Raw genomic sequence first — 11,773 nt, forward strand, 5'->3', positions numbered from 1 at the left:
CGTGAACCTGGGAGGCGGAGCTTGCAGTGAGCTGAGATCCGGCCACTGCACTCCAGCCTGGGCGACAGAGCGAGACTCCATCTCAAAAATAAAATAAAATAAAATAGCAGTGAGTTACTAGTCTTTTATTTTTATCATTATGAAGCTGCCTTACTGTACATTGTATATTCAAATAATGAATATTTGGAAGAGCAGGATTTATAATCCATAATTTTCCAATAGCTGGATTTGAAGATATCTATATCTAACACCTGAAATATTGGTCATACGCCCAACAAATTAACTTTAAAAGCAACTTGCTCTCATATCACCTATATTTACATATTTTAAGGAAGCCCTTCTTGGCTCTACTATGCCCCTAAAGCTTTTGCCCCATTACGATGTTCTATTCACAGCAAACATCATAACAGAGTTGCCTAAAGTAGCTGACTCCATTTTGTTTGTCACCTCACTCGTCAAAGTCACCAACGATCCTCATGCTGCCAAATTCAGCAGCCACTTCTCTGGTCTTACCTTGTTTGAGCTCTTAGTTGCTGCCCTCATAACTGACCATGCTCTTTTTGAAACACTATTTGGTTGGTTTTCCTAGATGTCTTCCTAACTCTCTTAATCTTCTTAATCTTATCGTTTAATGTCTAAGAAGATGGCATATCCCAGACATTGTGCTAGACCTCTTTCTCTAGCTATATAACATTCACAAAATGACTTCATCATGTGCTATCACTTTAAATACCGCTATCTCTGTGCTGTTGACTGAAATCTCTACATTCAGCCCTGACCTTACCACTGAACTCCATGCTAAGTATGAATGCCAACTTGCCATCTACCTAATATGAGTACCTAATAGCCATCTTAAAGAATCATGGTCTGAACAGAAGCATGTTTTGTTCTCTCCCCAAATATACTCTTCTAAGTATTCCCCAGCACAGCAAAAAGCATCATCACTGACCCAGTGGCTCAACCTCCTCAACGTGATGTTCATTAACTGTGACTTCTGTCAGGAGTGCTCCCTACCTACCTGGTTGACTTCTAATGACTGATATCAAGACTGACTTTAATTATGCAACTCTCAGCTACAATATCATTTCCTCAAGGAAATATTTCAGAATCAATCTATCCTGAAGTAACACCCAAGCACCATGTATCATATTACAAATCTCAGCAAACATATACCACTGATTTCTTTTTCTTTTTGAGGTGGAGTCTCGCTGTGTCGCCCAGGCTGGAGTGCAGTGGCGTGACCTTGACTCACTGCAAGCTCCGCCTCCCGGGTTCACGCCATTCTCCTGCCTCTGCCTCCTGAGTAGCTGGGACAACAGGCACCTGACACTACGCCTGGCTAATTTTTTGTATTTTTAGTAGAGACAGGGTTTCACCATGTTAGCCAGGATGGTCTCGATCTCCTGACCTCGTGATCTGCCCACCTCGGCCTCTCAAAGTGCTGGGATTAAAGGCGTGAGCCACCGCACTGGGCCCTGATATTTTTCTTGTCTATTTAATATCTCCCTCTAGCTAACAGAGCAGAAACAATGCCTGCTTGGTTTATAGTTGTCTCTCTAAAGCCTTTACTAGTGTCTGACACATAATAGGTGCTCAGTGAGTAATTGCTGAATTTGAATAAATGGACAAATCACTGTTTATGACCTAGAGCTAGTCTGGCATTCTTTCTCTACTGCAGGAAGTGTTCAAGGCAAACAGGCCACAGGGTTTTTGCCTTACCTATGTGATCCATGACCACAGGTCTAAAAGCTATTGCCTACCAGAATGATAAAAATACTTTGAAACTGCCATGATAAACAGAAAAAAGAGAGAGTCTGGGTAAGATGTGCAAGCTTCACAAGATCAATGGCTCTTCAAGGAAATAACAGGTATGGCTGAATACACTGAAGGCTGGCAAACAAGGACCCAAGGGCCAAATCGAAACACACCCATTTATTTACATATTACCTTCTATGACTTCTTTTGATATAATGGAGTAGTTGCAATGGAGACTTTATGCTATAAATCTAAAAATATTTACTCTCCAGCCATTTACACAAAAAGCTGGCCAACCCCTGATACAGAATAAAAGAAGTTAGAAATCTTTCAAATAGATGCCCATAATCATATCTGTAAATAGTCACAGGGTGAGGCAGTAAGGGGGTTGGAAACAGCACAATTACAGCAAAAGCCATAAGCATAAATGTTAGCAAAAGTAGCATTATTACTAATTTGACATTATTAAATTTTAAGTATATAATGTTACTGCTGTTGTTATAGCAATATTGATATCTCTGACTCCACAACGATCAAGGAAAAGCTGCCTTCAACACTTACCTTGCAGTTTCCAGGAACTTTATGGCCTTGTCGATTTCCCCCTGGCTTTTATACAAAGATGCCAATTCAAACAAAGTGAACGGCACTAGGTAGTGGTCATACTTCAGTAGCTTTTCACTGAAAGAGCAGAAGAAAAGCAAGTAAATCTTAACAGAACAAGAAATACATATTTTTCTAAATATATATTATTCCCATTCCTCAGAAAATATGTGCAGCACTAAGTCTATTATCATAGAAAAGCCGCCATTGTATAGTTATAGAATTCATTAAACTATGGCAATAAATAATGTTCTTTTCATATATTAATCTTTTATTCCTTAATGTAAACCCAGCACTGATGGTTGATTGCTGTCTCTTAGGTAAATCAGTGCATACAGATCTTTAAAGATTAACTCTAGATATGGCAAGATCATCTTTCTGAATATGCATGTGTTCAGAAAATGACTCCATTTAGAAATAAGAAAGTTGTATTATTTTTAAACTAAGGTTCAACTCCCTTTGTATTTTAAAGCCTTATAATGCTTTAAAAGGCCAATAAAGAAATGGTCAACACTTCTGTTTTCAACACCATTATGAGAACTCTCTGTTCATAAAACATCTAGAAGCACTGAAAAAAAAATATGACTAACACCATTTCAAATGCATAGCTTAGCTCACCAGAACATAAGAAAAAACCCTCAAGTGTCGAAAACAGCTAGAATGGAAAAAGTGAGACTCTACATATGTGGAATGATGCTGAATAAGCCCTGTGGTGTGCCTCCATCTGAGTCAAGGGCTTTGTATCCTAATGTCCATGCAGGAGATGAGGCCTTAGGCCCTCAGAAAGCAGGGTGCTGAAACTGAGACCTCTGTTTAAAGCTAGGATCCTTACAGGACTACTCCTTAAGAGAAAGGCAGGTTAGAACAAACCCACTCACTGGCAAACGAGAAAGACAAAGACAGTTGTCTCCTTGGCCAGCACTTTCGATGAGAAGAAAAAACAATTCTTTAGGAAATTAATAACCAATAGGCATGCCCACATTGAATGTGCAATTCAAATTTATATTGTCTAAATGATCCAAGAAGTAAGCAATGAAATTAACATGAAAGAGGCCCTGGGCAGAAAAAACCTTTAGGGTACCTGAGAGAAATAAAATGCAAAATCACTGTAGAGCAACTCTTCCTCAATATAGCATCATAGTAATCTCAAGATAAAACTCCAATGAAGGTGAGTTCACAATCCAAAATTATAAAGCACATAAGCAAACAATTCACTATGAGATTCACAGACAAAAAAACAGCACAATAGGTCATCCTTTTGATCATCCTTTTAATCCTTATAGAAACACTAATAAAATAGAATTCCATGGATACTTCTTTAACATGTTTACTAATTACAGAATATTACTAAAGACGGTACATTTGGGAAGTATTTTGTCTTTATTCTTATAGGGGCACCAGTCCTCCTATATTCCCATCAATACTGTCAGGAAGAAGGGGATCAGGTGGCCATGGACGGAAAGGCACGTGACACAGAGCACAGGATGTCCACCAGCAGTCTATGGCTGAGGTTGTTCTGGCTTGCAGAATATTTTCAAAAAATTTGAGGCAATATTTTAAAATCAGGTGATTTTACATAAAATCCAGATTTCAGGCTTTTCATGAAAAATGGTAGGGATTATTGCTATTGGGCCCACACTGTGCAGAGCAATAATCAAATAGAGCTGAGGAGTGTGGCTACACCCTTCAGAGAAAACACCCTAACCTACAGAGCCTACCAATCCTATTCCTGCTGCCACTCGGCTGGCCTGATAAAGTCAGGTTACGTGTCTGGCCCCTGTAGATACTGCCTTTGTGATACAGAGAAAAGGGCCAGGGATCAGAACCTTGATTCAACTCTATGGTTAGTAATGGAGCAGGACATCATCATCAATGCTACTGGGGTGGAATAAAACCAGAACAAAACTCAATTATATACAGAAGAACTGCCCCTTGCCAAAAGAGAGACAGAGTGCTCATCACATGCCTCTCTTTCCTGCCACATTATTATCACAGTGATGGCAAGTCTGTTTACTCAGCTCTGAATCCCTAGAATCCAGCACAGTCTCTGGCACACAGTGGGTGCTCAAATATCCGTGGAATAAATGAATGGGCAAACAAATGCATGAATTAAATTAGTATCGGAAGCCAGGCATAGTAGCACACACTTGCAGTCCCAGCTACTCGAGAGGCTAAGCTGGGAGTATCTCTTAAGCCCAGGAGTTCCAGGCTGCAGTGAGCCATGATTGTACTACTTGTACTCCAGTCTGGGCAGCAAGGAAAGTCCCCCATCTCTTTTTTAAAAAAAAAGAAAAAAAAAGGAAAAGAAAAGGAAAAAAAAAAACTAAAGAAGTATGTAAAAAATAAAAAAATTAATGAGTAGCAGAGGTTCAGTATGATGCTGCCAGAGCTTGGCTAGACACCTGTTAGTTGAGCTATAAATACAGTTTTTGTGAGTCATCTTTAAACACCAAGTAGAAATACATAAAGCCATGTTCCACCTAGACCATAATTTTGTTCACGAGGAACAAAAGCAACAACAAAACACTACTGGATTTTCTTTCTGGTAACACCAAGTAAGAGTTTAGCAGTAAGAGATAAAAGCATTTTGTATCACTTTCTCACAGCAATTCCCCAGAAACCACAATTTGCACTTGGGTTGGTTTTATTGTTTGGTCTTACCTTTCCACAACATGATTGTAACATAGTTCAGCTTGCAAGGGCCGCTGTAAGTTCTTGAGGCAACATCCTTTAAGTAATTTCACTAAGCACTCGTCATCCACAGAGAAGCTGTTAAAATCTTAAAACAAAAAACATACAAACGAAACACACAAATAAAAATACTTTTTAAGATCTTAAGAGAAAGAATAAAGTTTCAGAAGGATCATTTAAAAATAAGGAAAATATTTTTTAGCATTTGTTATGCCTCACTAAATAAAATACAATGAAATTATTTTAAATGAAAAGAGCTGCGCACAGTGGTTCCCATCTGTAGTCCCAATGCTTTGGGAGGTCAAGGTGGGAGGCTCACTTGAGCCCAGGAGTTCAGGATCAGCCTGGGCAATACAGTGAGACCCCATCTGTACAAAAAAAGTTTTTTTAATTACTGGGCATGATGGCATGTGCCTGTAGTCCCAGCTACTCAGAGACTGAGGCAGGAAGATCACTTGAGCCCAGCAGTTCGAGGCTGCAGTGAGCTATGATGGCATCACTGCACTGCAGTCTGGGTGAAAGAGCAAGACCCCATCTGATACATACATACATTCCTACAATGCTGAATTTACTATAAAAGAATACCACTTTATTAAGGAGTTCACTCTATCCACTTTAAAATATTCTTCAGGTGGTCACACTCTGAGCTTTGTGACCTTAGATACCACAACCAGAAATCTGAACTCTAAATAAAGTAAGAGTTTTATTAATCCTATCAAAGGTAAAGCCATGAGGAACAAGAAGGCTGCCTCCTCCTGTTGTTTGGCTTCTGTGTTGGCTTCAATACAGCAGTGGATAACACTTCCATATGGAGAAGCAGATGGCCTTATCCCCACTAAAAATTCAGGAAGTAAAATACCCTCTCCAGATCATTATGTTTACTACTTATCAATTCTCCCAGGTTGTGTTCTTTTTGGGGGAAATTATGCCATAAGATTAAACAAAATGGTTCTGAAGTACATGAAAGACACCTAAAATCTCCACAAACTTCTAACTGCTTGAGGAAAATGTCAAGGATTTTTTCACCACTTTTTCCCTTTTGAAAATGCTCTCTGCATTCTACAGCCTAAGGCAAATGTCTGTTAAACAGAAGGAACCATATTATGTGTGACATCTATCTGACAAAGGTAGCCATTCCACATTTACACTTTTGAAATTTTCTTGCAAGTTACAGGCAAGTACAACATTATTCCAAGACAGACTGACAATTTACACATTTCAGGCTGTGACAGTAGAGAGGACGGCAGTAAAGGGAACACACGAGGCCTTGGGAGTCGCTCCTATTGAAATCCTCCTGCTTTCAGCACCAACCTCAGAAATCATCATTAACACATGCTGGCAGTTTAGATGGTAAACCACTTGTCTATGGAGATTAATGATGCTACTTAACCAACCAGAGGGGGTTACTTCTAGGTGCTGAAAACTGAATATTCACCTCTAACTTTCAAGCTCTGATAGGTCATTCACCCAGAAAATACAGGTATCCATAACACATTACCTTTTCTATTATTAATTAGAATCATTTTTCTACCAAACTAAAATTCTATCCATTGCTTTTAATCATGGATGTTAAAATAGACATTCAAGAAGTAATATCTTTTAGGACCTAGAACCAAAACCAAAGGGTCCATATTGGATGCTAGCTTGTAGTACCATTTTTGTGCATTCTACTGAGTTTCCTGTAGCATTGTATCGACAGTTTGTGTTATGACAACATTCTGGTGCTCTGTGAATGATGATTTTGTTGAGGAACAGACATAACATCATGGGAAGTTAAAAAGCCGCATGTAACTTCTATGATGAACTTGAGTTAGGCATATGGCAGGTGGGTTCAAAAATACCGTATTCCTCCAAAAATCTCAGATGGCAAAATCATTATTTCCTCCAACTACAAACCATTATCTAGCAGATGATTATTTTCCCTTGAAGTATAAATGCTTTGTCATGATTTTCAACCTCATGAATGTGTTCATAGATGAACATTTCAACACATAACACACATGTAATATGTTTCCATTTAACATTCAAAGAAAATTACATGATAAAGCTACTAGAGCACAATTTTATCACAAAAGATCTGCTGAACTTTTATGGTAGATAGGCTGAGAAATAGGGAAGTTTGAACCCCAAACTACAAAAAGTATCTATGCTGAAATTTTTAGAAGCTAGCTGAAATGCCCCCAAGAGAAAAATCTGAAAAAAGATTTAGAAAGTAAAAAATCATAAAGTCAGTATCACTTTCCCTTTTACATAACTCTCATAATGTTTGCTATATAATTTCATTAAGCAAATTAGTCAAAGTGGAACTTCTGGTTACATGCTGAATGTAGTTAAGATTTCAAATGAAATACTATTGGAATTAATACCAAATGCCGACTCCAGGGACGTCACCAAATTCTGTTCTGTCTTCAAAGTTCTATCTTTTGGATCAGCAGCCAGCATTTAATAACTACGGCCAGAGCATTGCAGAGTAGAAGATCAGTTGTATCCTCTACCATCTTTTACTTCACACACACTTGCAAAGCTAGGAGAAGCCAATACACAGCCAGTTTCTAATAATGGGGGTGGGGGATGGGGTGGAAGATGATGTAACCTCGGGTTTACAACTTCTCTCCATTTTCCAACTTCTCTCCATTTTCCAATTATGGACTTTTTCTTTCCTGCTCTGAAGGATAGGAGCTTAATTACTAAACTGTCCTTACAGTTCAAGGTGGCAAGGAGAGCAGAAGATAATCTTCTTGCATAAAACGACTCCTAGAAGAGGTCATAAGTTTCACATGCAATATCTGGCAAAGGTGATCTTCAGAAAACGAACTAATTATTTCACCCAGAGAGAGACACACAAAGCCAAAACTGTGGGTAAGTATGGCATGTCTGTCTGTCTGTCTCAGCTCCCTCCTGCCCTGCTTAAATATCTCTAAAGCCTATCATCTCAGCATGTCATTAAGAGAAAAAGGAATGGGTGGAGGGGAGTGACTCGGTTTTCTACATTTCCACTGCATTTTACTGGCATAGTCTGATAAAATATATTTCTCCTCGAATTTTGCCCCCAACAAATGGGGGGTTGGGGGCGGTGAAGAGCTTGCTCAAATAGACAGGAGCTGGGCTCCTGGAGTGCCCATCTTTTTCCAGTTAAGAAAAATGAGGTAACTGTTAAAATTTTTCCCCACCATTCCTGAATTTCTATGCCCTTTATCATGTTTATCATCACAGAAGTTCTCATTTTACTTATGTGGTTAGAATATTACAAAAGACCATTTCTCTTGGGATAATACCTAAGTGACTTGGCATTGAAAAGAAATATAACACAGGCTATCACTTATGGCATTGTTTACCCCTCTTAAAAATACAGAATCAAAAAATGTCAGGGCAAGGAAACAACTTTGGATAGCATCTGGTCCAACACTCCTCCCACTTCACAAGAAAACAGAGGTGTTACCCAAAGTCCGATGGCTGCAGAGCTGGACTATAAGCCCAGACTGCCTGATTCTGATTCTCCTTTTACCACATCAGCTGCTTCCAGTAAACTGAAGTGTGGCCTCTAGCACAACCAAATGTAATAGGTAGAATAAATTGTGATAACATTTCACCTTGAAAACTATTCCCTGTGTCTGCAGAAACACACTAACGGTTAGACAGCAATGAGGAGGAATAGAAAGAGTCGCAGCAAACTCAACCCAGAGAGAAGTGCATGTTTCCTTGTGCTGCTCTAAAATTCCAATGCTGGGCTTCCTCCCTTCATCTTTTTTGTCACAGTTTTAAGATATAGTTCACATACCATACAATTCACCTATTAAGAGTATACCACTCAACGGTTTTTAGCATATTTACAAGAGTTGTACAGCCATCACCACAGTCGACTGTAGAACACTGTCATCAACTCCCTCCCCAAAAAGCTATCATAACCCCTTCCATCCTCCATCCTTCCATCCTCCATCCCTAGGCAACCACTCATCTGCGGCCTGTCTTTATAGATTTGTCTATTCTGACTATCGTGTAAAGGGAATCATATAATGTGTGGTCTTCTACAGCTGGCCTTTTTCCCTTAGCAAGATGTTTCCAAGGTTCATGCAGTTGCAGTGTGTGTCATTCCTCACCCAGACCCCTGCAACTCAAGCTCTTTGTCCTTGTGATGTATACAAATTAATGTAGGCAGATGTGCACAGGGAAAACACAGGACAGGAGTCTGTCTGAGCAGAGACAAAGGCTCCTCGGTGCTTACTGTGTATACTTACTTTGACTTTGTAAAGCTGCCTCAGCTTTTTCAACAGTTACCAACAGATTTTCAGAAAGGTCTTTTCTTTTGCTCACTATTGAAAAACCATTCCAGACATACATCATTTCCTAATGAGGAAAAATGAAAACCATTTGCAGTTATATGAGGTTATTCAATGTCCTTTATGATCCCCAAACAATGTTCATGTGTTTTGCCTTGGTTTCTAGGAACCTCAAGACAATATTTACAGATAATTTTCCTTTGTTTTTGCCTTTTATACTGTGAAGTAATTCAGTATATATGTTTTTACCGAAAATTTAATTTACTCATTCATATAACAAATATTTATTAAATATCTACAAGCATTTAATTCTTTTGGAAGGTAAGAGAATACAGATACAGAAATAAATATTTTAAACCAATACCGTGAATAATTCTGTTTAATGTAAACTTTTGTTGTTACTTTTAAGTAAAGAAAAATATTTTTAAGTGTCTGTCAGTTGTTTACATAAAATGTTTCCAAGAATATCACTGGATAAAAACATTGGAATATTTTACTGGGCTTAGGATCTTTTATACCATTGGAAACATGGTCCAGTAATGTAATCCAATATGCAGAAAACGTATTCATTTAAAAGCCATATGGCTGAATGACAGCTCCTAAAATGTAAACTAATGATTTCTCATTACATATTATATTTAATGGGCTACCAGATGAGAATTTTTTTGGATCAAAAGCAAATGTGCTTTTGCTTGAAAATATTTTTCTAATGTTCCTGATAGTGCAGTTAATATTTCTAAGGGTATGAAGTAAGCAGGGTAATTAGTATCTTCTTGGAAATAAATTTTAAGATATGATAAAAATACTGCTTGAAAAGCCTCTTAGCAGGAAGTAGTGGAAATGAGAACAACATATTCAAGTAGAAGGGCGGCAAATGTATCTTTACCTTATGGCACCCAAAACTAAGATCATGACACTCTACCTTCATTCAGTTTTACATGTAACAATTTCTTGTTGCTAATAGAGTAAGAGGTCAATTCAATAACAGAGTATTTTTTAAATTGATGATTATCTTTTAAAAATTCCTTTTATGGATGAAATCTTTTTATCGGAAGGAGGCAAGCTCATATCTGAGACTTTATGAAAAACAGGCTTTTGGTAAAATTCCTAGGTACAAAAAAAAATAAAAATAAAAATCCCAGTACTAACATTTCAAGCCAATTTCCTACACATTCTACATCCATAGACCTGGAGAAAGAAGTGCAGTGAGTTAATCTTCCCTATGGTTCTTAACAGTCAAAGCAGGATACAATTACATACACACTGGTATCTAAGTACTAAGGCAAAGAATGACGACAGTCTAGAAAATTTTCAGTAGAATTCTGTGAGACAGAAAAACCTTCCCAGTGCAAATCACCTAATAAAAATGAATCAGGCATGGAGCTAAGGCTCTAACTGGTTAAGCAGCAGAAGGCTCTCATGTGAGCTGGGAGAGGGAGATGTTTGGTTATTTGTGTGATTTACACAGTGTTCTTGTTTTTATTTGTGCTCAGACATGATTACGGAGTGGTCATATTTTTATCTTGCTCCATCACAGTCACAGAATGTCCCTGTGTGATGCTGAAGTTCTCTGAGTTTGTGTTAGGTAGGAAACACCTGGACCTAGGTGCTAGGCGCCGGCTAACTCCTGTCTCACCCGTCAGGGCAAGGCTGCACTGTTCTTTCTCATAGGATGTATAAAGGGCTCCCATAAGTCATTAATAAAACAATCAACAACCCAATGAAAAATTAGGGAAGAATATGAACAACAATTCACAAAAGAAAAAATAAAAACGAAGAAACACATGAAAACATGCTCCACCACATCCACGAGGAAATGCAAATTAAAATGGCAAAATACTGTCAGTACTTATTTAAATTGGTAGAGCTTTTTTTGAGGGAAATTTAACACTATCTACCAAATATTAAATGTATATATTCCCTTGAACCAGGAATTCCATTTTAAAAAAATCCTTCACAGATAATTATATGCACACATACAAAAAGGATATTCATTGTAGTGTATAATTACAAAAACTGGAAAAATCTAAATAACTGTCAAAGAGGAATAATGAAATAAACTTTGAATTAAAAAAAAAACAAAAAACAAAAAACTCAGGAAACCCCACAGTGGAGGACCACAGACATCAGCTTACAATGAACAGCTTTCCTGTGCTGACTATCTATATAAAAACTAAAGCACCAGAAGAGTCATAGTAACTTGATATATTCAGTATTTTTTTAAGAAGACTTCATTAAGAAAATTTAAGTTGAAATTGTGTTTTTCACAGAAGCCTTGCCTAAATGGCATAAAGTTTAAGAATGTGAGCTGGAGCTAGAATACAACAGCCAGCAGCCAGTTATGGCTCTTGAGCACTGGAAATACGGCTAGCCCAAACTAAGATGTCCTCTAAGTGTAAAAGACACACTAAATTTTTAAGACTTGGTTCAATATGAAAATATGTATGTAT

At 37.9% G+C, this 11,773-nt stretch overlaps 1 protein-coding gene across 1 annotated transcript in view; it reads right to left on the reverse strand.

The window, feature by feature from the left end:
* Positions 1-11,773, reverse strand: part of TTC39B (tetratricopeptide repeat domain 39B) — a 163,475-nt gene that overhangs the window by 3,020 nt on the left and 148,682 nt on the right. Inside the window, exons 16-19 of the mRNA XM_011990864.1 lie at positions 9,974-10,059; positions 9,282-9,390; positions 5,017-5,134; positions 2,317-2,433 (exon numbers count right to left, since the gene is read on the reverse strand). Of these exons, the coding sequence (XP_011846254.1) occupies positions 2,317-2,433; positions 5,017-5,134; positions 9,282-9,390; positions 9,974-10,059 (430 nt within the window). The remainder of the gene's footprint in view (positions 1-2,316; positions 2,434-5,016; positions 5,135-9,281; positions 9,391-9,973; positions 10,060-11,773) is intronic.

This window comes from Mandrillus leucophaeus, unplaced genomic scaffold (genome assembly GCF_000951045.1).
Source record: "Mandrillus leucophaeus isolate KB7577 unplaced genomic scaffold, Mleu.le_1.0 Scaffold384, whole genome shotgun sequence".
Classification (NCBI taxonomy): domain Eukaryota; kingdom Metazoa; phylum Chordata; class Mammalia; order Primates; family Cercopithecidae; genus Mandrillus; species Mandrillus leucophaeus.